A 27,569-nucleotide genomic window follows, 5' to 3' on the forward strand; every position below is an offset into this window, starting at 1 on the left:
TTGACAATATTCTGAGACTTCCTGAAATTCATGAATACAGTTGTCAGAAAAAAATACTGCCAACATTCTGGAAGTTTTATGACATGTGGACTTTTCCATCTGAGTTAGTTCCAATGACAATCAAAGGTGCAACCCCCTCATTCTCAGGAGTAGGAATGTTGATACACTAGGGATTTAGAACAGGGAACCAGGCCGCACAGCAGGAGGTGAGCAGCGGGCAAGTGAGCAAAGCTTCATCTGTATTTACAGCCACTCCCCAGCACTCGAATTACTGCCTGAGCTCCGCCTCCTGTCAGATCAGTGGTGAAATTAGATTCTTAAAGGAGCACGATCCTACTGTGAACTGTGCAGGTGAGGGATCTAGGTTGTGAGCTCCTTATGAGAATCTAATGTCTGATGATCTGAGGTGGAGCTGAGGCGGTGATGCTAGCGTTGGGGAGTGGCTGCAAACACAGATTAGCATTAGCAGAGAGGTTTGACTACACGGAGGCCATAATGAATCAATTGCTTGCAGATGCATATCAAAACCCTATCAGAGAGTGGCAAGTGAAAACAAGCTCGGGGCTCCCACCGATTCTGCATTATGGTGAGTTGTATAATTATTTCATTATATATTACAATGTAATAATAATAGAAATAAAGTGCACAATAAACGTAATGTGCTTGAATCATCCCCAAACCATACCCCCTCCCTGCCCCAGTCCATGGAAATACTGTATTCCAGGAAACCAGTCCCTGGAGCCCTAAAGGCTGGGGACCGCTGATTTAGAAGAGTCCTCTTGAAGAACAACAATAACAATCCAGCTTCCAGCCGCACTTGCCTCTGTCTACAGTTGCTGACACACAGCTCCTAGAACACTTGGAAATCTCCAGAGGAGTGATGAGTGTCTTTCGTATGCTGGTAAGGACTGGTGCCTAGGGTCCCTAGATAGCTTCAGGATGGGGGTTGGTTACCAAAGAGACCTAGGCACGATTAGAGGGTTGGAACTTTCGGCCCCATTTCCCAGGGATGGGAAGAGGGATTGGATATTGAATTAATCACGTTCAGCCAGTGATTGATTTAATCAATCATGCCTACATAAGGAAATTTCCATACAAAGCCCTAAATGACTAACGACAGGTTCAGAAAACTTTGAAACTGGCAGACACATTTAGGTGCTGGGATTATGGTGTCCTCACTCCACTGGGACCCTTCTAGACCTTACTCTCTGTACCTCTTCATCTGGCTGTTCATTTGTATCCTTTATAATAAGCCAGTAAGAGCAAATAAGTGTTTTCCAGAGCTCTGTGAGCAATTCTTGTAAATTATTAAGCCTGAGAGGGGAGGGGGTTGTGAGAACACCTCTCTCCCCCGACTTTGTAGCCAAGTGGAGCAGAAGTGAGGGTAACCTAGGGACTCAATACTTGCAGCTGGCATCTGAAGTGAGGCGTCTTGTGGGACTGAGCCCTTAAACCTGTGGAGGCCGATGCTAACTCTGGGCAGTTAGTCTCAAAATTGAATGGAATTTTAGGACACCCTGTTGGTGTCCAGAGTGCTGGAGAACTGGTTGGTGTGAGGGAAAAAAAAACCAACCCACACATGTGGTGTCAGCTTATTGTGAGTAAAAACAGTTCGTTTCCAGGGCACTGGACTTTTCCTTATTTCCCAACATGCTACTTATCCATTTTAAAGTAGTCCGTCTATGAAACTTACTTCAATTAAGTAAACCGCATGTGCCACTTGTTTTCCGCCTGGATCCTAACTGACACAGTGGATAAGTAAAAATTTACTACTGTTCTTTAAGGCTACTTTCCCTAACGTTACCTCCACCATGTAACTCTAGTATGCTGTTTTGGCTTCTCATAATTTCATTCTATTCCTTAGGCCACTAGGAACCTCCTGGAGCCACTGTCAAGCTCGGTGAATGTCACCACCATTCACCCTATCTTCCCCTCTTTTAGACTCAGTTCCCAACCTTTTCTCCTTCCTCTCTTGTCTGGATAGGATGTCCCTTGACTGTATACTCAGAGCACCTGGCGCCCACCTCTATCCCTGCATTTGCAACAGGAAATTATAATCATCCATTTCCTTGTCCTCTCTTTCTCCAGCTAAATCTAGGCTACTTGAGGGAAGGGCCGTTTTGTTTGTGTTCAGCAGTAGTGTGGTGTTTAACATGTAGAAGGGACTCAGCTGCTGTGTGACTGATGCATTGATAGATGGATGAGTGAGTGAGTGGATCAACTTAATTCTTCTTCTTTAAGTCTCTTAACTTATGCATTTCTGATAATCTTTTGACTTTTCACGGATCCCTTCCAAGTTCTCTTTTTCTCTTTTCAGTGATTAATAGAATATGCTATACGTAGACATGCCTAACAATCTGGAAACACCCTAGCTGAATATCACATTCACAGCAAATAATTGTATCCATGTGTTGTTCTATTTTTATGCATCAGTGGTGTTCAAAGCTGGAAATCAGGGTCGACAGAGAACTTCCCAACGCCTGGACTCCCACCCCAGACCAATTAAATTAGGACCTCTGAAGGTAGAACCAGGTTATCAGTATTTTAAAAATAATTTTAAAAATACTCCCCAGCACAGTTAATTTTAATGGGCAGCCGCGTCTGAGAACTGGCCCTGTAAACAACCCTCACATTCATGCTTCGGTCGCTGTAGAGACTCACGCCTTTGCAGCAAAGAAGAGGGCAACGAATATTTCCAAAGTGGAAGTAGGTGCACATTGAAAAGCTCCTGCTGTTTCCCACCTTCCTCCACCTAAAACTCTACTGGAGCTCTTCCCAGTCTCAGCGCACTCATCCTCTCTTATTGATGACTTAGGACATCTGCAGGAGCACCTTAACCCACCTCCCTACTGCCGCTCCTCATCGGCACCCAGCCTTCATTTGCCATGTCTGCTTTCTGACCCCTCTCTTCCAGGAACTTGCTCTATTATTTGTCCTTTTCCATGCACATTAATCTCCTCTGTCTCTATTGGCTCCATCCTCTAAATACTGGAAACATTTTCAGGTCAACACTAATCTTTAGCCAAGTATTCCCTCACCTATCAGACTTCTTACCTCCAGACTTCATAGAAAAGTTCACAGTCATTTTATCCAGTTCCTGTGCCATGAATTACCATTGGCGACCTACCTTCCTCACCCACCATTTTACTGAAGCAGTTCCCGCCGACGTTTTCCACAATGACCATATCCACGGACATAGAGGCAGTCCCCATTCTCACATGATCTCACCACAAAACATTTAGTCTTTTTGTCCATTTTATCTTATGACACTGAAATTTCTAGGTTCTTCTGCTAACTTCTTGCAAACACCTTCTCTCTCGGGCTTATTTACCTGCTCCCTGGCACTAAATGTTCAAATTGCCTCCAAGACTCTTCCCCTGACATTCTCTTCTCTTCTCTTCCCCTTCCTTCTCTTCCTCTCTCTTCCCTTCCCTCTCTTTCTCTCTTCATCAGTTACTACAGTATTAGCTCTAATTTCCAGTCAAAAAGCTCTGAAATTGATTATCATCTGTTTGGATTCTCTTCCCAAACCAATCATTTTCCAAGTCTTAATTCAAACGTCACCTCCTTCAAGTAGCTACCTGGATCTCCCCCAGGATACCCTTCCCTCTTCATCCAACAGCACTTTTCACATTATAGTTATGTTTACTTGTTTTAATCCCCCAATTACTGTGCAGCTGTAGTTCTTAATCAGAGGTGCTCACAACAGTCTCCTGAGGATCTTTTAAAAGGTACATATTCCTCAGTCCCTTCCCTAAAGATTTTTGCTCTGTGTCTACAGTGGAGCCTTGGGTAGCTGTAGATTTTAAAGGTTCCAGGGGTCACTACAACAAGCACCCCTGGTTGAACAGAGTGAACCACTGAGTCTGGGACTCCTGAGGGCAGAGTCCTTGTCTTCTATGATGCAAAGTTCTGGCACAGGGCCAGGCACAGAGGAGCAGCTTAATAAATGTCTGTGCCTGTTGGATGATGAGTTCATCTTAATGATGTTCAATCCATCATCCCTGTTCTCAAGCTGGATTACATTTGGCTGGCCTTAAGTTCATTTTCCAGTCTGCTGCTTCCAGAATGCCTCTTTCAACTCACTTTACCCTCCAGATACTTTGCTCCCTTTCAGATCTTGCAAAGATCCCTTCTAGTATGACAACTCGGCAGAATTTCCTCTCTCCCACCCATGTTCTTACTTCTCCCTCCTCTCCTATAGACATGCATTCTCCCATGTCTTTTCCTCTCTCTGACCTCTCAATTCTTTCTTCTAATTCCACCACTTAATTTTCTGCTGCTCCTCTGTGACATCTTACCTTTGACTACTGAACACTGAGATTTCCCTCACCATCTACAGGTAGAAATTAAAAGGTTGAAAATGAAGAACTACTAGAAAAAAAAAAAAGGATCTTTTTCATCATCTCCTTTCAATTCAAATTAAATCAACAAACATCTACTGAGTATCTACTATGTGGCAGGCATTCTCTTAGGCCAGGGAATCCAATGTGAATCAGATATCATCTCTGACCTTCAGTCTCAGGAGCCTGGACTTACAACCAAATAGGTGAAGAGGACACATAAACAGATTGTTAACTAAGTGCAAGATGTACACGTTAGACAGTGAGAACAAAGAACAGTGGAGGAATAAGAGAGACATCAACTCAATGTGGAGGGTTGGGTAGGGATCCAGGAAGACTGCAGAGAATAGATCCCACTTAGATCTTAAAAGGTGAGTAGACACTGTCAGTCAGACAATGGCAGGAAGAGTTTCCCAGGCAGAGACAGCACTGAGAGCCAAGGTGGGGGTGGGGGGTAGTGGGTAAGGGGGTGTCAGTAACAACAAGCAGCCATGACCCAATCAGAAATGGGAGGATCCTTGCTTTGTTGGAGGAAGGGAGCATGGGATTTGAGTGGGAGAGTGGGAGGAGACAGAGGCAGAGAAGTGGGCAGGGGCTGTAAGCCTTGAAGAAGAGGAATCTTGCAAGGGTTTTAAATGGGGGGGATGACATGATTAAATTTGCCTTCAAACTGGCACAACTTTTAGAAGATCCTAGAAAGTTAATCCTGACTTGGACCTTGTTTTATTACCCTCTGTGAATCCATTTTTTTCAAACTTATAAAAGGCAAACAATACCTTTTTACAACATAAATGATTTGCATAGGGGCATTTGAAAAGGCTTCATTTGATCAAATACATTTTTTAAAAACCAGGAAACTACCGAAGTGGTTAGAGTTAGCAGGTATTTATTCTCAAGGGGGCACATAAGCAGCTACTCTGTAATGCGTGCAAGGATCATTACACGTTACTTTCTGTGGGACCCCATAAAGGCGCCACGTGTTGACTTTAATAATTCGCTCAATAAGTGTAGATCTGTGCCCTCTGGAACTCACTGTCCCCATATGCCCCTACTGTGCTGAAGGTCACAGTGCTGACCTTACCTCCTAATCCTTTACAGGATCCTTTCCCAGTCAGCCAAGGGAAAGGTGAGTGTGTATAAGCAGAGCAGAGTTGCTGCAGGGCAGGGGCCGGAATCACCTGGAGTTTGTAGAATAAAACAAGGAGGAAACTGCTCACAGAACCCAGCAGACTATCTCATGTGCTGGGGGAACACACACACCACTCTGAATATCCCAGCCCCTTGCCCACTTAGAAAATGTATTCCTCAAAGTGCAGTGACAATTAGTAGTGGCACCTACAGGGAGGCTGGCAGAAAATCTACTAAGGATGGCAAAGTAAGACGCAGGAGCAAGGTCATAGCAAAGTTTCAGAGTCAGAAGGTACCAAGTAACAAGTATCAATGATAAGGATAGAAATTGGAAAGATCTACAGAACAAATATTTCCATAAATTAGTGGATGCTTACATAAATAAATATATATTCATAGGTGTATATATTTTTCTACAGTGCACTTGCTTATTTGTGTTCTCATAATAATTAAGAACAGTGGCTATAATGCAAATTGACCTAGGTTTGATTCCTAGCTTTCTTAGTTTCCACCTCTGTGATTTTTAGCAAATTACTGAAATATTCTAAGCCTTAATGTCCTTTACAGTAAAATGTGGGTAACAGAATGTTAACATATAGATGAGAGTGGGGATTAAATAAGATAAAATGTAACACAAAGTTCTAGTATAGTCCTTGGGGCAAAGGAGGTGCTTAGAAAATAGTACACATTAATATAAATGGTCGTTAATGAAACTTTTAGAGACCTTCACAATAGCCCTCTGCACATTGTATTGTATTTAGTAATTCCTGCACTAAACTAGAGTTTCATTAGTCCTCCTTGCCACAGCTAGTGGGCATACACTTCATACGTCATGCTAGTGCTAAAATCCAACCTAGCCTGGGAGATATCACTTGTTCATTCAGAGTTTCTTGCCTGGCTGGTTTCGTATTTTTTCAACTTCCAAGCCTTTTACCCTGGAAAATTTCTCTTCTCAGTATTAAGTGGCCTAAGTGCTGTCATACGTCAAAAGATGTGGGAACTAAAAATTAGTAAAGAGTATTCTTATAGTCTTCAGTATTCCAGATGACTCAGAAATGAATCTACTGAGAGATGCTGCATATCTCCGTAAATACTAACTATCAATTTGTGGAAGTTCAATGTGAGTGTGTGTGTGTGTATAAAAGGTTCCCCTGCAATCAAACATTGACAGAGGTATACTTCACTCAGATGGTTCTGCTAATTTTGAGTGGTAAATGGAACCTTTCAGAAGCCGTATTCCTTTTCCATTAGAAAAGTAATTTTAGCTGCTGAGATTCAGTCCCTGAACTCAGGATCCTGGAGGGGGGAAAATGTAGTCCTCAAATGCATTGGGTGCACTGAACCGGTGTTAACTACAGCCTGGCATCAGGAAGAGAGGGCTCACATGTTCTGTATCTGATATGATCCTCATCACAGCACCATACCTAATAAAACTAATAAAGTTCTGCTGAGCCCCACATTACACCAGGATGAATGGCTGGGGCTTGAGTTCATATATTTTATTCATTTCAAAGCAGAGAAAAGGAGACGGGCATGTTCAAGGTGTGGTGCAAGGACCCAGTCTCTCAAAACCCTGCGCTTCCTATACTACCCCACACTGAGGCACTAGGAGGGAGGTAAGCCAGTTAGTCTCACCTTTCAGGAGCCTCAGCCATACCTTAATATGAGTTATTTTTATCAACTCAATCCTCCTCTGGGAAGACAGCATTGATAGAGAGGCACTCTTGCCGTGGAAAGTGAACTCAGACATAAAGATTGGACTTGGGCTTGCAGAGGAGAGAGCCAAACCAAAAGGGAAGTTCACAAGTAGATAAAAGGGTCTGAGAGCTTTTTAAGGACATGGATTAGTGACTGTGGCAAGGGGTGGCTTGAGGAAGCTTTAGTAACCCCCAAACCCTCGTCGTCCTACTCCCCCAGAGCCACCCAAATAAGCATACAAATTAACTCGGCAGTTTCAGCTGTGGCTGCAGGTCAGAATCTCCTGAGAGGTTTCAAATGATACACAAGGCCAATTAAAGCAGGATATCTCAGCAAGGGGCCCAGGCATAGTTTTCTGGTTTATTTTTTAAGCTCCCAGAGTGGCTCCAATGTCCAGCCAGATTGAGACCCACTGTCTAAGTGAACACGATGTCCATGCACTGAAAATATAGACAAAGGCAATTCTTGAGCCCTCTTCCAACCGGATGACAGCTCCTGCCCTCCACCAGTGAAGACCCTCTAGAGTTAGCAGCGCCATGAACTGCCTTCGTTTCTAATAGCACAGCTAAGGTTTCTAGGATTCCTGTAGAATGTTGCAAACCCCAGTCTCTCCCTACCAGGCAAATCTGGTCCTTTGCAGAAAAACATTTGCCAACCCTTGCAGTAAAAGACAAACATTTAGTCATCTCATCTTCAGGTCTAAATAAGAGCAGCAGTTACTACTGACTGAGTATCTTCTATGAGTTGAGCACTCTTCTAAGATGCTTCACGTACGTATCACTAATGCTTATAACTCTGCAGAGTAGAGATTATTGTACATTTCCAAACTATTTCTAAAATCTCTCTCCTTCCTCCACACACTGCCTCCATCTTAATCCAAGCCACCATCATTTTGTCACCCCAAAGACTGCAATGGCCTCTTGCCTTCAATCTTGCCCTATTCAATGTATTCTCTACACAGCAGTCTCTACACAGGGCGATCTTGCAAAAGCAGAAGGAGGGTTGCTTAAAGCCCGTCAGTGGCTTCCATTCTTCTTGGAATAAAAGCTAGACTCCTTCCCAAGACTTGCAGAGTCCTGCAATCCGGCTCTGCAACTCCACTCTCATCTTGTGCCCCTCTTTCCCCGGCCCTCCGCGCTGACTCCCTTCCAGTTTGAGAGCGGCTGTCTTATTCAAATATGTTTCCTGTGCATGGATCTCTTGCCCTGAGTCCCTTGGATCCTTCAGTGCTCGGCTGGAACATCATGCCCACAGAGACGTGCTCCCTCTTCTGCATCTAAGTAGCCACCGACTCCCTCCCCATTTGTTTTCTCTTGCTCTGCCCTATTTGCCCCCTCATCACCCTTACCACACTTAGCAAGTCTCTACCGTGCTTGACTTACTATTTTTGTCTGGCTCTCCCACTGGGCTGCCAGCACCTCAATGACAGGGACCTCACCTCATCTCTTACAGTCACCAAAGTGCCCACAGTGCTTTGTTCAATGCCTAGTACTTAGCCACTTTGTAAGAAACATTTCTGGGATGAACAAAGAAGTCCATTTTATAGATATCAAATAAGCTAATTCACTTGCCTGAGGATCAAAGAGCTAGAACGACTATTACAGCAATCTGTCTCTCAGAAGGAAAAGAATGTTCTACTAGTGTTTGTATAACCATTTCTCTCTTTCAAAAAAAAAAAATCACACTTATCCTGAAGACCTTAAATGACTGTAATTGTCCCGAATCTCCTTTGCTCCACACATAACCTAAACCACAGCTGTGACTGTCCACGTGCTAAGCACATCCAGCTGGTAGCTTGAGGTTAGGAGGATTTTGCAGCAGTGGAAATCCTTAAATTGTTCAAATGTGCTTGTCACAAAGCATTTCTCTTAAGTGCTTTCTATCCTGCCCAGTGGGAAGCCCCTGTGTTTTATCAAGTTGAAATCCAGCTGGGCCACTGATAAGATTTCTCTCTGGCCAAGGAAGCGTGTGACCATTCACATCATCAAGTCTCTTCTATTGCTATCCTGGGCACTGGAGTGAGTTTCTGATGTTTGGATCGGCCGGGAACTTCTTACCTGCACAGTTCTGCTGAGGCTCCCAGTGGACGCTGATGCCCTCTCTCTGGCAGGCGCGGGTATATGCCAGGAATGACTCGCAGTAACAGTTCTTATGGGCTGGACATTCACACATATCTGTCACGCAGGACCTAAGGGACCCAATAAAAAGAAATGAACATTCAAAAATATCAAATTATCAAATGTCCTAAATGCAGCTTGGAGAAAAGGGGTGGGTGGGTGGATGTCAACCCTTGATTGGACATTAAAGGTTGCTATTTTAGGTTGGAAACCTAAAAATGATATAAAAATTCTGCATGAAACCTTACTGGATACCTCTGAATAATGTGACATCAGGTTCCCTTTCTTTTAGAGCAGGACCGGCCAACAGAACTTTCCGTAATGATGGAAATATTCTATAGTCTCCACTGTCCAAAGTAATAGCCACTAATCATATCTAGCTATTGAGCACTTGGAATGTATCCAGTGTGACTGAAAAACCGAATTTTTTATTTGGCTTAATTTTAATTAATTTAGTTGCAAACAATCACATATGCCTATTGGTTACCACGTTGGGAAGGCAGCTCTTAGAATATAGTCCCTAATTCAAGGTGCTGCCATTTTGTGAATAGCTCTGATATATGAATAACAGGTTCTATTACAATATAACCCAAATAGTGACCAACTTGATGAAAGCATTAATCTCACGGCTTTCTGAGGACAAACAATTAGGATTCAATTTTGCAATATCTTAGAATCTTAGTCTTTTGAGGAACACACTGAACCTCGTTCTTTAGAACAGGGGGTGACAAATTCCAAACAAAGCAAAACTCTCAGGCCCCTAATTAGACTGAAAGATAAAGGCGACTGAGCCAAGGTTTTTGTTGCTTAAGTTTAAATGTGGAAAAGATGGGCCAGGACGTAAAGAGAACTGAAATGTGTTTTAAATACAGACTAATAAATTTTCAAACATGCTGACCTCGGAGGCATAGTAACAACCTCACACTGGAATATGATATTACAGTTTACAAAGGACTTTCACATGCAGTCTGTCACTGAGTGCTAAATAGGATGTAGCATAGTCCCTGTTTTATAAATGAAAACTTCATTTTACAAATGAACAGATAGGCCCAAAGTCACATTAATAAGTGGCAAAAGAGTGAATTAAATTACGCCTCCCGAGACTAGTGCTCTTTTTGTCATAGCATACCAGCATCCTCGTCTTCATCTTCCAGCAAGTTTACTGTCTAACAATTTTGACTTAACATTTTATGCAAGATGCTCAAGATTGATAAAATTAGACTATGCTTATTTTTTTCATACCCTGTTCAGCAAAACCTCTTGCTTACAGAATCTAATTTAAGGCTGGAAGCAGAAAAAAATAATATTCAAGATTACAAATAGCACCAATGATCTTGAAAAGTGATCAGGACGTGGTCATCCAATGCTACTATGTGAGCATTTCCTCTGGGTGTGAGACATGTGTACATACCTGATTATAGAGAGTAACCTGCTAGCTCTGGGTGGAGCTGGTGTACTGCCTGCTCTGAACAAGAATTAAGTGGCACAAACCATATTAAAGAATCAGCAGACTCACTGTGTACCCTCAGAGTTATTACATTTCAACACTCAAGGGCACAGCCTTGGAAATTGGGAACTAAACTGAAATAAAAGAGAAATGGACCGGAAGCCTCAAGAGGGCTTCCATTTCATCCAATGAGAGATCATTTTATGCCTGGTACTTAAGACACAATAATCAGGACAGAAAAACTACTCTCTCTTCTCTCTGTAATAATCAAGGCTGTATTTCTTAATACCTTCTCCACTTGTATTACAGAAAACCTGCGAAATTGTGTTCACCAGCAAAGCCTTTCCAATATTAGACACACATGTTGTGTCTTTAAATTCATGTGGAGCCTCCGGGCTTCCAAGAAGAGCCAAATAAAGGCTGTCCTTAAAACAGCCTCTGAATGTCTGCGTATGAACCCTCCTCAACATCGTTTCCTTTGTTGTTTCGACTTTTATTTCAGACTAACCCACACTGGTCACATTCATGCTCAGACTTCACAGCAACATCTTCAGCTGCCCTGGTCCTACCCTCCAAGCCCGCTTCTGCTTCACATCTGTCAAGCACCCTCTTTCCTGGCCCAGGGATATGGGTCTCTTGCCCTTGTACTCAGCTCCCACTGACGTGACAAAATTGGGATGGCACCTCGTGGGCCTGGTAAAATGATGGTACTTGTATGGAAAAGATCTCAACAGGAGGAAATGCATCCTCTGCTTTGAAAGAACGTCTAATGCAATTCTGTAAAATTGTGTGGACAGTCAACAAACAGAATTTAACTTGTTTGTGTGAAGGGATTGCTGGCCAATGTTCTCCTTCTTTTTTCTTTATTTATTCCAGTTGTCTTATGAAGCTATTTATACAATTTAAAATAAATTATGGACAGCTAAATCCAATTCACTGAGACTGTTGAGAGAAAATGTTCTAAGCACATACTTAATAATTGCTACGTACACGTACTCTACCCCACCGACAGACTGCTCTGGGCCCTCAGACACAATCAGTTATATAGCTACCCTTTAAAACTAAGGAAGATTTGGGCTTCTTCTATTACTTATTCTATTGCCACTCATGAGAAACAACATTTGAGGGAAAGACGTTTGTCAAAATTAGCCCTTGACTTGAAATATGTCATGTATTTCTAAAGGCTTGAAAGATGTGTTTTGTCATGGAAGTTAAAACTATGTCTTTTTTCACTTGTCAAGTTGATTTTTATGCAAAATTGTGCCCAGGGTTTGTGAGAGAATGGAGAAATAGACAGTGCATACTCTGCTGGAAAAGCGTAAAACTGTTAGCTCTTATGTTGAGCATTTTGCTCTACTCAGCTTTTACATGAATTACCACATTTACTCCACAGAGAAATGGATATGAGGCAGGTCGTATTACTAGCCCACTTAACAGAAAGGGAAACTGAAGCTTGGACATGTTAACAAGTTGCCCAGGGTCACATGGCTGATGACAGACCCGGAACCGCAAAACCAGGACTGAACTTAGGTCTTTCTAATCTCAACACTCATATTCATAACACCACTAGAAGATCTTTCTAGAGAGCAATTTGGCAATACTTCTAAGTAGCCCTAAGAAACGTTCTTATCCTTTGATAGGGAAATTCCACATCTAAGGAAATAGTAACGCATGTGGACAAACACTTTATATACAGGGGTTTCATCACAATGTTGTTAAAATGAAAAAAAAGAAAAGAAAAAGAAATAACCTAAATTGCCTACAATAGGGGCCTGGTTAGATACATTTAGGTGACCACTATGATGAAATATTCTATGGCTATTACAATGCTGTTTAGGAAATATATTTTAAAATGCGAGGAAATGTTCAGGAAGGATTAACTGAAAAAGAGCAAAACTGTTTCAGTCTTGTGTGGTCACACACAGAAAACAAAAATAACTGAAAATAGATATGCCCAAATATTCCTAACAGTCAGCTCAGAGTGGTGGCTCTTGTTATTTTCCTCCATATTTTCTACAATGAACACATACCACCTTTCTAAAAAGATAAAAATCACAGTGTATTTTTTAAACAACAAAAAGAACGACATAGGACATATTAATATTTAAATCCAAATTTAGGAACTAGAGTGAGAAAATAAAGAATGGGAGAAACACAGTTTCTGTTTGTAGATCTTAGTTATTAAATACTTCTCCAGCTAAAATCTTTCCAATCTGTGGATCGGGGGCCTCCTGACATAGGCTGTGATTTGATTCACTTTATGTTGTCCTCAGATTTCCACGTCATTGATCTACTGATGCTTTGAACTTGACATCCAGGCGGATGGAATGGATAACAGAATAATTAGGCATGCTTCTGCTGGTTACAAAGGAATTTATTAAGAGAAAATAAAAGCATCCTCGTATGCCTTTCAAATGTCAGGGAGGGGCAAAGCTACTGCCATTCAATTCCTGTTTATCACACTTAATAATTCAGTGTGAGAAAAATCTAATTAATGACACAGTGGAGTTGAATTTTTATATGTTAATGGAAGATTATGGTCCTTTCCTTAGTCAGTATTCACCGACATCTACATTTATATTCACTTTACAGAATCAGTAGCAGAATGTTATCACTTTCAGGAGTTACTGAGATTTATGGCTTTGGCTTCTCTGCTTTCATGGCATTATTCTGTCTGTAATGTCCTGTTTCATGCTGAGTTCTTGGTCCAAAAACACAGCCACCCATTGCTCCAGAGGGAAAACACAGGTTGCACTGCAATTAAGATTCACAAGGAATGCTCTGCAGGTAAAGGGCACTGGCCTGTGCGGTCCCTTTAAGGCATACTTTCTGTCACAGGAGCTTTTAATTCATGTACCTAGAAATGCTTTTCTGATGTATCCTCCCTGCACTTGGCATCTTTCCTGACAGTAGAGAGGTGCAGGCAGGACTCTTGCTCCGTGGGGTTTGCATAGCTGCATGGTGCAGAGATATGGAAAGAGGACGCCAGGAGCTACTGCAGGGTCCCAGGGAGCTGATGCCGTGCTTGCCAGCACTTTGTCACACCACCTGCCTCCCTTCTCTAACCATTTTATGTACGTGTGCCGTGTGTCACTAAGACCCTTGGAAGGCTTTTCCTCATAGCACCCAGCAGAGTACGAGTATCAGAAGCCATCTGTGGTCCCTTCCCTCCCTGAAATACAACTTATCACAACTTATCTGCAGGGGAGCCCTCCTCATCTCTTTTCCCTCCCTCAAGTTACAACCACTGCCTCCTGCAAAGCTCTAAGAGAGTAGCCACTAGCCACATGAAGCTATTTAAATGGAAATTTAAGTTAACTACGATTAAATACAATTTAAAACTCAGTTCCTCAGTCACACTAGCCACATTTCAAGTGTTCAGTGGCCACATGCGGCTAGTGGCCACCATATTGGACACTTATACCAGTTCCATCACTGCAGAAAGTCCTACTGGTACTGGACAGTGGTACCAAGTATGCAGCTCCATCTATGTTGGGAAACCATCCCTGTCCTCTGCAGAGGGATTTATGGGTGCAGTGAGATTAAGATGAAGTTCACTCCTGATGTCTTACCGGGCACCTACAGAAAAAGTTCAAATTTCTTGGCCTCAAAAAGTCAAGGTCGGGCTTCCCTGGTGGCGCAGTGGTTCAGAGTCTGCCTGCCGATGCAGGGGTCACGGGTTCGTGCCCTGGTCCGGGAAGATCCCACATGCTGCGGAGCGGCTGGGCCCGTGAGCCATGGCCGCTGAGCCTGTGCGTCCGGAGCCTGTGCTCCGCAACGGGAGAGGCCACAACAGTGAGAGGCCCGCGTACCGCAAAAACAAAAACAAAAACAAAAACAAAAAAGTCAAGGTCCCTAGCGATCTAGATCATCCCTCTTTCTTCTCCACTCATTCTTTTATCCAGTCACATATGAGTGTCTTATTAACCCTCAGGTTTCCTTCTGCCTTGCTGTTCCTGCCTTGAATGTGCCTCCTTGTCTTTTCCACTGGAAAAGTCAGATGCCTATCCTTTAAGACAGTTCAAATTCCTCCGTGGTGCTCCCTGACTGGCCCAAGAAAAGTTATCCCCTTCCTATTGGGTCTTATCCCCTCCACACCTTTATTCTTGCGCAGACTCTTTGAATCCTAATTACCTCTTTCCCTGTTTCAGGAGGAGGACTGTATCTCGCTCATCCAGCCAAGCACTGTGCCTTGCACACACAGCTCATTAAACATTCAGTGAATCATCAAAAGTGAATGAGAATGGCCTGATAACCTTCACACAGCTTGCACAGGGTCAGACAGTTGGACACTGATATCTGAAGGATATGAATCCATCCTTGCCCCTACTTGCTGGCCACTGCCTAACATGGCCACGGCCACCTAGGAATGAAGCTGCTTCTACAAGAACCTTTCCGCCATCGTTTTCATTTTGAACTTTTTGCACCCCTCTCTTGTATCCCAGAGGATTTCTTTTTAATGAATGGTGGAAAAAAGGATTTGATGAGAGAATTCTGCATTCATGACACATTTTTGGAAAAGCACATATCCAATATTGTAGGAGCAACCTATAGCTCTTCTTGTTACTAAAAAGGCAAGCCTCCAATGCTGCTAAAATCAAAACATCAAACAACTCTCCGCTTCTTAGCAACAGCATACCAAGTGATTTTCCCTTTGTTTTTTCTGGCATGAGGGCCACCCCTGCCAGAGAGAAGCAAGTGCTCATGACTTTGCTACCCAAACACAGTTTTGAAGACAGATATATGAACCATTGGGAACTCTCCACACTCTGCTTCTGGGGAAACAGAAGGGCAAGCCAGGAGTGACAGCAGCCAGCCCCATCTGGGAGCCAGAGTCGGAGCTCTGGCTTTCCCCTCTGCCACCAGGAAGGGTCTTTGGCTGGGCTATGTTGTTTAATCTGGAGGGCGGCTTTCCTAGGATCAACACCAGAACAAGACCGGAAGATGACTAGAAAACCACCCTGGGGTCATATGGCTTTCCTTGCTCCGTATATCTGGAAAGTTCACAGAAGCAAGTGAAGGCATCTCAGGCTTGTTAGTGCCTGGGAATCGGCAGGAAAGGCTACGTGAGACAGAGTCCTTGTTAGATGGACAGAGCGTGTTTAGCTACCAAGAGCCTACTTAAAATTTCACGTATACATTAACCCTTGAATTCTGCCTTGACCTCCCTGAGTTACATGGAAGTAACCAGAGGTAGTAGGCACGGTCAGTACCCATGTCACATTATATCTAAGAAAACAACTCCACACATAACTCAGTAGTGGCTACCTCGGTTCTCCTCAATACTATAGTATATGGGCACCCTTACACTTTCACACACAAAAACCACACTCTGACCTAAGAAACAGGGCCCAAAGATTCAATACTGTGAACTATGAGATTGCTTTATTTAGTTGTCAATGAGAGTGCGGGGCAAACTTGCAGAGCCAGCCAGTAGGGACTCCCTGCTGCCCCCCTGCAGAACCTTCCTGGGCTAGCCACCGTTTGGCACTACCGTGGCTTAACTACGGGCGTGAATAACCGAAAGCAAATATTGGCTTAAATATTGGTTCCAGGTGGCCTGGGGTTGCCAGGCCAGTACAGCAAGGTCAGGCGTTTCTGGATGGGCTTGTGCATTTCATGAACTCTATCCTAGGAGACAGGGCAGGAGACTCTGGGAGGCCAGCTGTTTCTCTGGTTGTGGATCCTGAATTTATCTGCAGTCCAGCTTTCACCACCACCAAAACACACACACACACACACACACACACACACACACGTTAGACCCTGAGCCCACTCCTTAGTGTGAAGAATGAATTCATTGAGCTCTGTTTGTTCCAGAGAGAGGCACCGTACCGAGAAGGGGAAATCGTACAGATACGAAAAACCAAACTCTTAATGATGTAATAATGCCTGCTATAACGGGCAGGCAGCTAGAGCAATGGGCATCTAGAGCAACTAATTTCACAGGGGCAGGCAGGGTGTCCAGAGGTTTCACAGAGTAGGAGAGACGCAGGAACTGGGTCTTGAAGGATCTGTGGAATCATGTTTGGTTAGAGAATGAAGAAAAGGAAATTCCAGGCAAAAAGAGGGGCCCCAGGAAAAGCCCAGAGTTTCCAGTTACTCTAGAGGTAATAGCCACGGTCAGAAGGCATACCCATGTCACATTACACCTAAGAAAACAATTCCAAGCATAACTCGGCAGCGGCTACCTCGGTTCTCCTCAACACTATAAGGGCACAGGGTTTTCAGAGTAAAAGCCCAAGTCACCAGATCTGAGATTTGACAATCATGTGACCCAAACTCCAGTGTTAAAAGGCAAAACAAAAAGTCCCTGACAGGCAGTCACAGAGCTGCTCCTGAAGACCTCGTTCCTCACAGAATAGCCTGGCAGGTCTACTGTTAAGGCATTTCTTTCTTTTAGCCATTCCAATCGTCATCATCTCCAACCTTAACTCCTCGGTGTGACCCCTGGTGCCACACAGACTCCGTGAGTGTGCTGGTGCCCATGCTGACTCTTCCACTATCTTCCTGAGCTCCCCACTCAGCCCCGTGTGTTTTCATCTTCTCGCCTTCAGTGTCCTTCCCTCTGTAACTGCTCTCTTCCTGCCTTGACAAGAATAAAAATCCAACTACCAAAATGACAGGGAAATAACCTACCAAACCATTTTGATAATTATTCATAAGGAACCACTTTGATTGCCTGGACTCTGTTTCTGTCGTGTACACACGGCCTACTTATACGTACTTCCAACCTAAAACCTAGGGACGCTACATTTGCACCAATTATACATTCTCCAGACACTGAAAAATACTGATTGCTTTAATCCTCATAACACTCCCTAGGAGGCAAATGCCATGACCTACATGGCAGAAACTAGCGCGTTGCATAAGAGTTCCAGAAATGGGCATCAGCCTCGGACACCCTTCTAAAGCGAGCGATTGTTTTGGTGGAATAAGAGGTATCTGTGGACACAGAGATCTCCTTGAAAGAGTAGCAATGCTTATGATTTTCCTTAGATGCCAATTTTAACAGGAGTCCCTCACACTTGCTTTGAACAGAGACCAAATGACCATCATGCATGTTCTGGAACCTAAAATGTTTTCTCCCTTGATAAGGCCATATATCAGATAGGTGGAAACTACGATTCCTATGCCCATAGTTAAGTTTTCTTGTGTCTTAGGGTCGGGGAAGGTGTGTGCACCATTCTATTTGCCCCACACCCAGGCACTACAACTTTAAAGGGGCCAAAGCCAAAGACTCTATACACACTAACATGGTTGGAAATACTCCTCTTAGGAAAGATGAGCTACCTTTGCTTGAGTATGAAACACTGGCTCCACGAAGGGAAAAGCTGATGAACAGACATTTGCTGAGTTGTCATTATTTCAGTTTGGGCAAAGATGTCTCACACTCATCAGAGGAGAGAGGAAGCCTGGTCACTACCCCCCTCTAGTGGCCAAGAGTTAGAGAATCGAGTAACTGTAATTCTTACTCCAGCATTTGCTTCTTACCCTTCACTTTTCCGGGGGAGGCTGGCTGATGAAAGAGAACATAAAAATGGCTGCTTGTCAGAAAATCAATAACTTTTCTCTTAAACACGTTCAATCCATCACTGTCACGCTCACTGTAAAACGATCGTAAGGCTGGTTGGTGGACTAAATCCCTGCCTAATCATGGATGCCTACGCGGGGTACCTGCGCTGCGTGGGGAGGGGGTGGGGTATTGGAGGTGCACCCTGCCAGGAGGGCAAGCGAGGTGGATCGTCAACGGTAACAGACCAGAAGCTTTTCCATTTTTTGTAACATCTCATGTTATGCACTGCATCTAGCTTCACATACTTTTGTTTTTACAAAAAAATCTCAAGCACAAAAGAGTACCAGACCTTTCACGTGAGCAGGAGAGAAACTCTCTCCCGCATCTGAGGCGGTAACACAATCTGAGGCCGAAGATGCCATGGTGATGCCAATATTCATCCTCGTTCCTACCTCTTCATTATTAAAAAAGCAGGTCCCTACAGTACCAGTATTCATGACTATGTCTAAACGTGGGCTAAAACTAGGTGATATTCATACGTGGAAAGACCCTGCAGGAACAAGAGGGGACTCTTTACTCAGAAAATCTCAATATCTCTTCTTTGGGGCGACCCGCCTCATCATACTTCTCCCCCGACACAGATACACATCATCTTTGAAACTGTTCCATTCAACTTGACCAACACTAGTTGAGTGCCTGCTGTGTACAAAGCAACCCTGCTCTACATTTGAGACATTCACGGTGTGGTGAGGCGGGCAAGACTGGGCAAGGCGGCGGGCAACAAGCAGCACGATTAAGGAGGCTCGGCCTGGGGCTCCTGTAAGTGCAGAACGGCTCTGGAGAGGGAGCCTCCTTGAATTGTGCTGCCGGGACCCCCTGCTCATCTCTGGGCCCGGGGAGAGGAAAGTGTGCCCACACAGGGCAGCTATTAGGGAGTCCTGCCTAGCAGGAGGAGGCAAAGCGCACCGTGGAGTCACCACCCCCCCGGGTGAAAGCCCCAGCTGTGTCACTTGGGGTACAGTCCTTCCCCTTTCTATGCCAGTTTCCCTGGTATAATCTCTCATAGGATTCTCATGAAAAGTAAGGGAGAAAACAGACTCCCACTCCCACCACCGCCGTCCCTAAAGAGGAGAAATTCATCCACACCCGGAAATGAAGGTGAGAGGCGGCCAAGGCGGAAACCCCGGGGTTGGCGTCCTAGCCCACCTGATGCTCAGAGTTGAGGAGGGTGTGGGAAATGGCATGCTGTTTTCTCTTCTCTCTCGCTCTAGGGTGGCATCCCCTCGCCTCTGCTCTTGGGGACTTCTAGCCCCTGCAGCTCCGAGATGGGCCAGCCTGTCTGGACCGCGCCTGCCCGCTGAGAGGGCAGCTATCGCGAGAGCTTCTTACAAGGGTGGTGAGGAGAATCCACGAAAGCGAAGGCATCCAGCATCTGGAGGCCACACCCCAGCCACACGCAGCAGCCGCCACCAGCCCAGCTGCTTCAAAGGGGCCGATGTTTCCAGGGCCTTTTTCACATTAGGCAGTGGACGGCTGCCAAGCCCCACAAACCCTCTACTACGTGCGCTAATAAAAGGGCGGCAGTGGCGGCAGCCCCTGGAGGATGCTGCGCGGCGGTGAACTTTTTTCAGATGCTGGGTGCCTTTCATCAAGCATCCGCCGACGAGCCTCCACCATCAACTAGCATTCACATCCAATCACCGTGCAAGGAAGGGCTTTTTGCACTCCACAGTCTGTGCAGCTTGGCTGCACAACGGAAACAGTCCACCAGACCTAAAAGGAGAAGTGTCCTTCCTGAGATGCCCAGCTCACCCCATCAATGCGAGATGGCACGCAGCTACTCTCAAATCACAGAAAAGAGGTTTAGGGATCAGACATTCCCCAAACCCAAATCATAAACACCCTGGGCCCACCGCTTCCTCACCAGCTCCCCACCCTCTGCTGGAATGACAGCACCCTTGTATAAGCCCCAGAGAGATGGAATGCGAGGCCTATTTCCTAGAAGCAACTAAGGAGAAATCGCTTTAAAGGCCCCGCAATGCTCAGAGCCCCGAGAGTGGAAGTGGTTGCGGTGAGGCAACATTTCCTGAGTACCTGCTACGTGCCACGTGCACTGCAAATATAAGCACATATAATTATGACTGCAAAATTTTTAACAGAAGAGAGAACTAAGACCCAAAGAGGTCAAGTAGTTTTTTGTTTGTTTAACATCAGACTGTTTAGTAAGTAGCAATGCTGGGTCTGTGCTCTCTCCCTTACATCTCACTGCCTAATACAGTGCATGCTATTCCTTCCACTGGAATGTTCTCCCCACTTCTCCTGGTTAAAACCTACTCCTCCTCCTTTTATGCAGGCAAAAAGCTTTCTCAGGGCAGGCTTCCGAGATCCCCAAACTAGATGAGGATGCTACTAAACATTCTCATGGTGTTCCTGCATGGCCCTTGTCACAGCCTGCAACCATGTCCGTGTGGGATTGATGCCTCCCTCCATCCACCCCACTACTCTCCAGAGTGGGCAGGTTTTGCTCACCATCTTTTGCCAGCCTTGGTGCAGTGCCTGGTTGAGAGTAGATGCTCAAAACCTATTTTTCCAAATGAGTCATTTATCAATGTTTTATAGTCAAGTCCAGATAAAATGACTGCTAAGTCGACAATGAAAAGCAGATGGCTAAATGGCCTGAGAGAGTTTCAAGGAGGAGTGGGCATCCCGTGGATTTCAGTATTACCCACAGCCAAGGGGAAGAAGATCTGGAACTGGCCACTGGATTAGGCACCTGGGAGATGAGTGACGGCCTTAGCAGGAATAGTTTCATGAGAGTGGTGAGGACAGAAATCATCCTGACATGTACTGAAGGTGGAAAATATGTGAGGCACTGACTGAAGACCATTCTTTCAGTAGGCTGGCAGTGAAGGGAAGAAGAGAAATGGGGCAATAGTTTGAAGGGAAGCCAATTATAGCGTGCGTGTGTGTGTGTGTGTGTGTGTGTGTGTGTGTGTGTGTGTTAGGATCAAGGAAACTGGAACTTGTTTTACACCAGGGAAAAAGACATCCAAGAGAAGATGTTGAAGTGAAAGTGATGGAGGGGGTTAGGTAACTGGGGGAGTAACGTCATGAAGAAAATAGGTGAGAACGGGGTCAAGAATGCAAGAGAAAGATTGTTCTTTTCTTCACTTACAGGTGCTAGTAAATTCCTGAAGAAAATTCCTGGGGAAAAAACCCATAAAAGTCCCTATGCTTATACAAGGCACAGTAGGGGAGGGGGTAAAAACCAAGTTTACCTTCTAGGTCAGCAGGTGGATGAAGACTAATGATGCAATGCAAATATCTAGCAAAGAAGGTGGTAGAATTGAATGAAATTAGCAAGTGGTGTTTCCAGGTGAAGAAGGAGTCCTGACAAGGGGTAAGAGTACTGTCTCTGGAGAGTGACAGTTCTGCTGTCTCTCAGGCCCTTGGGGACCCATGGCAAACAAACTGAAATAAAACTAAGCCAAATTTTTAATCAGGCAGAAATTTAGTGCTGGTGATATCTGCCTTTAGCTCCTAAGGAGAAAGAGATAATATAGCAGGTTTTCTAGACCTTAATTTTAAATTTTATGATCCAAAGTTAGTGATGGAACATTTTCCCCAAATTGGAGCACCTGAAATTTAGAACCGTTTTTTGGGGGGTGACAGGGGGCTTTTCTAGATGCTTTCTTCCTAAATATTTTAATGCTCCCAACTATATAGTAAAAATCTTAATAGCACACACTGTGGAAACTCATCTTGGTTAAGACAGTGAGTGCTCAAAACTCCTACCAATAGGCTGGATGACTCATAAACAGTCACAGATTCATAGAATCAAGAGTCTTAAAAGACTTAGCAAACATCTACTCCCTGCAGAAATTCCTTTTATAACATCACTGACAGATGGTCATACATCTGCATCCTGTCTATGACAAGAGCTCAGTAGCTTTTTAGGAATCTCATTCCTGTGATAGACAATTAAGGCTTCTGTTTCTCAGGAAGTTTTCTTATATATTAAGTGAAAATATGTTCTGTAACTTCCACCCACTTGCTCAGATTCTACCTCCTGTTTAACTATGGAATCATTCTTTTCTATTCCAGAGCCCATATATCTTCTCTAAATATATTACGAAAAATAAAAATGTTCCACTTAAAAACTAACTTTGGAGGGACTTCCAGAAATATTCCTATTGTACCATTTTCCACTTGCTGTGCTTTTATTTCATTTTACGCCTACCAGCTCGAGAATGTCCAGCTTAAGTATAAACCTTCTTTCCATTTTGTTTATTCTTTCAACAAATCTCTACTGAACAGAGAGGGCATTGTGCTCACCTCCAAGTTAGGGGCAAAGATGAAAAAGATAGGGTTTCTACTCCAAACTACATAATGTGCTAAAATAAACTGTAATGAAAGGAGGAAAACGATGAGTGCTATAAAAAGCAGTACAGTATCAGGAAGGGAGTTCAGCTGCGCGAGAGAGATTATTTTGTCTTGGAGGACAGGGAATGAGAAGAAATTATAAAAGGTTTCAAGGAAGAGGCATCCCTTGAGTTACATCTTAAAAGAAAGCGTAAGTTTGACCCAGGCAAAGTGGAAGAAAGGGCTTTTCAGAAAACTCATATTTTAGAAATAGTACTTTTGTTTGAAATGCCACGTGTGCCATGTGGGGATTCTTGAGCATCAAGAAGAGGCACAGAAATGACAAGAAATCAGCTGGAAAGGTAGGCTGTGCTCATATAATGGACTCTGCCATCATATAATGGACTTATATGCCAAGCTATGAAGTATGAGCCTAATTTGGAAACCAGAGGAGTCATTGATAAATTTGAGCAGAAAAGTTATAGAATACAAAGTACACCTCTGGAAAATGAGCTGATAATGGTGTGTTAGATGGGCTGAGGAGGTAGAGATGGGGGATTAAAAGGGGTATTAAGTAGCTATTGCAGATGACCCAACTAGGGATGAGAGAAAAAAAGACACAACCAGGGACTGATCTGGGGGAGCACCAGAAGAAAGTGAGAGGTGATATAAAGCATATGAGATAGGAGGAATACAATCAGCAGAGTCTGTAAAAGGATCTCATGTTGGGGCAAAAGGGAAAAGAACGGCTCAAAAAGTGCCTCTGGAGATTTCAGCCTGGGTTTAAAGTCTATCAACAAATAGGAGGAATGCAGGAGGAGGAGACAGTGGAAAGAAGCAGAGACAAGAGGTTTACATTTAAACACGCTCAGTTTCTGGAGGAACATCCAGGCAGTGCCGTGATGGTAAATGTGTAGCAGCTGGCTCCTGGGGGGTGGGGGAGAGAGAAATGTGCAGCCTATGCCAATTTCTGTAGTGTAAATTCTCCCACTGCAGCTGCTTTCAGCCTACCAACATGACATCACTGATGACTGAACATGGAGTTGGGAAGAGATTCTAACATTTGGCTCTAGACAGCCACTCAGGCCAGCTCCAGCACACCACTGCACCCAGTAAAAATGTTTAATAGATGTTTGAGAGGGAAGCCAGGAGTTGAGCCAAGAGTGTTCCTTATTGTCCAGTAAACAAAATGTGATTCTTTACAAGACAAAGTTAACATCATGGCTACAGATAGACTTGAGCATCCTTACTGATGTGTTCCAACGTCAGCCAAAAGCCACAAATAAGTTCTCTCATTCTCTGTTACCAACATTCATGTAAACACCATAAAAGAGTGCTAACAGCAACCAATGAGTTTATGCTAGCTTTATTTTTCATAATGTCCTAGGAAGATTCCTCCTTTAACATTTACCACTGTTTTGCCTACCATGAAATGGTAACTAAGTTTTTTGCTAAATCAATTTAAAGGTTGCTTTGTTTCACTTCCACCTTTGCAAGAACCTCGGGGCTGGGCTGCCTAATGTTTCATAATGACTCCTAACAATGCTGCTCAATCACAGTACGCAATTTGGCTTAAAAAAAAAAACCATATGCTCCTCTTTCCAGCTAGCAACACGGCAGATTACTCTTGGGGCAGTCAATGATGCTATGAGGCTATTGTGTGGAAGAAGAAATTTAACAGGTGAAAAAAGTGAATAGCCCGTATAAAGGTAATGGTTGAAAAATCACACACTGGGGAAGAATATAGGAGGAAAGAGGACAAAAAAGAATGGTCAAAAAGGATTTTACCATGACTCAACAGTGAAAAGTTATAATTTCTCACCCATATCTTTCCAGTGATAGCACAGATATCATCATGTGCCTTCTTCGGGATACAGCAGCCAGTTAAGTATTTTTGTGCAACTACTTCTTATAATAATACTTAAAGGGACATAAACTCTTCATTCCCCACACAGCAACCCTATTTTCTTTTAATAATATAAAACAAATCATAGCACTCTTCTAATCAAAAGTTTCCAAAGATGTCTCATCACATTAAAAATACAATCTACCTAAGCCCTAATCATGGTCCACATGCCCTTGATGATCTAAGCCCTTCATGCTTTACATTCTCATCTCTATTTACCAGCCTTAGCTCACTACCTTCCACCTGGGCTGGACTTCCTTCTTTTCCTTAAACAGGAAGATCGTGGCAGGCAAAATTGTTCAAAGTGTTTCGACTTCTTAAGAGTGCATCTGTTGTGCTTGTGTGTGTTAGTTTAGCCAAGCTCGTTGCTGCCTCTGGCTGGAACGTTCTTCCCGCCTCACTGGAGAGGAGTGGCTCAGGCCTTCTCAATTTTCAGGCCAATATTACCTTCTCAGACATTCCTGCTCTAACCACCAGTATCTAAAATAACCCCCGCTCCCACTCTACCACCCTCTCTCAAATCAGAAATTATACTATTTAGTTGATTACTAGTTTATTTTTGGTTGCTCTCCCCAACTAGAATGTAAGCTCCATGAGGGACCTTGTCTATCTAATTTCCTGCTAAATCCCCAGCACCTAGCATATTCATTAGCATATAGAAGGTGCTCAATAAACATTTTTGGGATGAAGAATGCTCCTACTCCAATTAGATAGACAGATACATTTTTATGAAAGAAAAACAAAAGAATGACCAACCAGTCCTGTCTCCTCCATCCAGTCCTCCATTATTCTAAAGTAGTGCCCTGTCACCATTAATGCCACGTTAAAGTAATGCAACAGGTTGAATAATTTAAATGCATGACTTGGGATCCTGCATAGAACCAGAGACAGGCCATTTTAAAGCAACACCAAGATTGTATGTGCTGGGACTTCCCTGGTGGCGCAGTGGTTAAGAATCTGCCTGCCAATGTAGGGGACACGGGTTTGAGACTTGGTCCAGGAAGATCCCACACACCGTGGAGCAACTAAGCCAGTGCACCACAACTACTGAGCCTGTGCTCTAGAGCTCGCAAGCCACAACTACTGAACCTGTGTGCCACAACTACTGAAGCCCGCACGCCTAGAGCCCATGCTCCGCAACAAGAGAAGCCACTGCAATGAGAAGCCTGCATACTGCAACAAAGAGTAGCCCCCACTCGTGGCAACTAGAGAAAGCCCGCGTGCAGCAACAAAGACCCAATGGAGACAAAAATACAATTAATTAATTAATTAATGTAAAAAAAAAAAGATTGTGTGTGCTGATTTCTCTGTGGCATACTGAGAGCAGCCCCCAGTACTTCCAGGATGCCCTGCAGTAAGGGAAGGTACATGTAGGTATGAGTTTCCTTCAGTCACTCATTCATCCACCTAGCATTTACTAAGCACCTACTACACATTGTGCTGAGAACTGATGATTTAACGATGAGGAGTCAAAATTTTGATACTATACGATCAACATTAAAATAGAGATATGAAGAAAGGACATGGAGATATCAGAGGAGAAAATGATCAATTGAGTTGGGAATATGGGTAATATATTTGAGAAAACTTCAATGAATGGGGGGCCAATAATCACCAATCATTTTAGTTTTACAAACAAGGAAAGGAAGGCTAGCAGGGAGAACAGCAAATATAAAGCCATTAAGCCCTGAAATGACACTACATATTTGGGGAATTACAAATAACTTTATATGACATGAGTGGTTGCATATATGTGTGGGAGGGCTGTAGTTTCACCAAATCATAACAAAGACAACATAGACAAGAGAACTACAAGCTATCTATCTACAACTATAAGGGCAAAAAATACTGTATGAAATATAATTATATAGAACCCAACAGTACATTAAAAGAATAACATATCAAACCAAGCAGGGTTTGTTTTAGGAATGCAAGGTTCGTTTGATATCAAGATATTTAATGATGTAATTTTTCACATTAATAGATGACACAAGAATAACTATATATTCACGTTGACAGATGCAATAAAATATGTAATAAATTAAACATTTATTCCTGATTTTAAACACGGTAAAACTGAAATAAAAGAATGCTTATTTAATACAATGAACAGCATCTATCTCAACTTAAGGAGCCAGAATTATTAAGTAGCAGTATTCTTAAAGTTATATCCTCTAAAATTACACAAGAAGTCAATAATAGACATAAATTTTAGAAAGAAAAGGGCAAAATTATACTTACTTGCAAATGATATGATTGTCTATAACTAGGGAACTTCAAAAAAATAAGTTGTAAAAACAGCTTTACTAAATGCCAGTAATAACTGCTTGGGAAATACACTGTACATAAAAATTCAGTTCACAATACTAACAAGTCAATGTCACAGAAGACTAAAAATGCAGACTCTATATGAAGCAAACAACAAAATGTGCATACTTGTGTAAATGAAGAGTGATTTCTTCACATAATATAGTTGACTTTATTTTTATATTTAAAAATTCTGTATTCTGTAAGTACTTGTGTAAATGAAGAGTGATTTCTTCACATAATATAGTTGACTTTATTTTTATATTTAAAAATTCTGTATTCTGTAAGTATTAATAACGTGATAAGAATCAAAACAATAAATTTAAAGAAAATACTTTAAAAAAATCTCTTTGGCTGCATAGTGGAAACTGGGCATACAGGCAGAATTTGTGTCAATAGTGGGCGACGGATGCACTTGGGGGAGGAGGGAGAGAAAGTGGAAGCACAAAGAGATGATGACGGTCTGCACCAAGGCAATGATGGTTACTAATGCAACCAAGGAAGTGGATTTTAGATATGTTTAAGAGCTTACATCAACACGATTCAGAAAATGATTGAATGTTTGCACATGAGAGTTAAAGGAGAGAGAAAAATCAACGACTTATACATTCAACAAATATTTGCTGAGTACCTTCTATGTGCTAGGCACTAAATTAGGCACTGGGAGCCATGGATAATTAAGTGAGAAGACACGTTAGTTTCGCAACCTCCTAGGAGAGAGGATAGATTAAAAGATATAGTTTCA

General features: G+C 43.2%; 1 protein-coding gene and 1 long non-coding RNA gene across 4 annotated transcripts in view; one reads left to right on the forward strand and one right to left on the reverse strand.

Annotated features, from left to right (window-relative positions):
* Positions 1-27,569, reverse strand: part of BMPER (BMP binding endothelial regulator) — a 262,416-nt gene that overhangs the window by 2,054 nt on the left and 232,793 nt on the right. For all 3 annotated transcript variants that reach the window (XM_060305428.2, XM_030857517.3, XM_060305427.2), the window contains one exon: positions 9,227-9,357. In XM_060305428.2, coding sequence (XP_060161411.1) covers positions 9,227-9,357 — 131 coding nt within the window. The remainder of the gene's footprint in view (positions 1-9,226; positions 9,358-27,569) is intronic.
* Positions 390-15,799, forward strand: LOC132597874 (uncharacterized). The gene is made up of 3 exons (XR_009565281.1): positions 390-586; positions 725-901; positions 14,885-15,799. It is a non-coding gene; the product is annotated as an uncharacterized lncRNA (long non-coding RNA).

The sequence above is a fragment of the Globicephala melas genome, chromosome 9, assembly GCF_963455315.2.
Source record: "Globicephala melas chromosome 9, mGloMel1.2, whole genome shotgun sequence".
NCBI lineage: Eukaryota > Metazoa > Chordata > Mammalia > Artiodactyla > Delphinidae > Globicephala > Globicephala melas.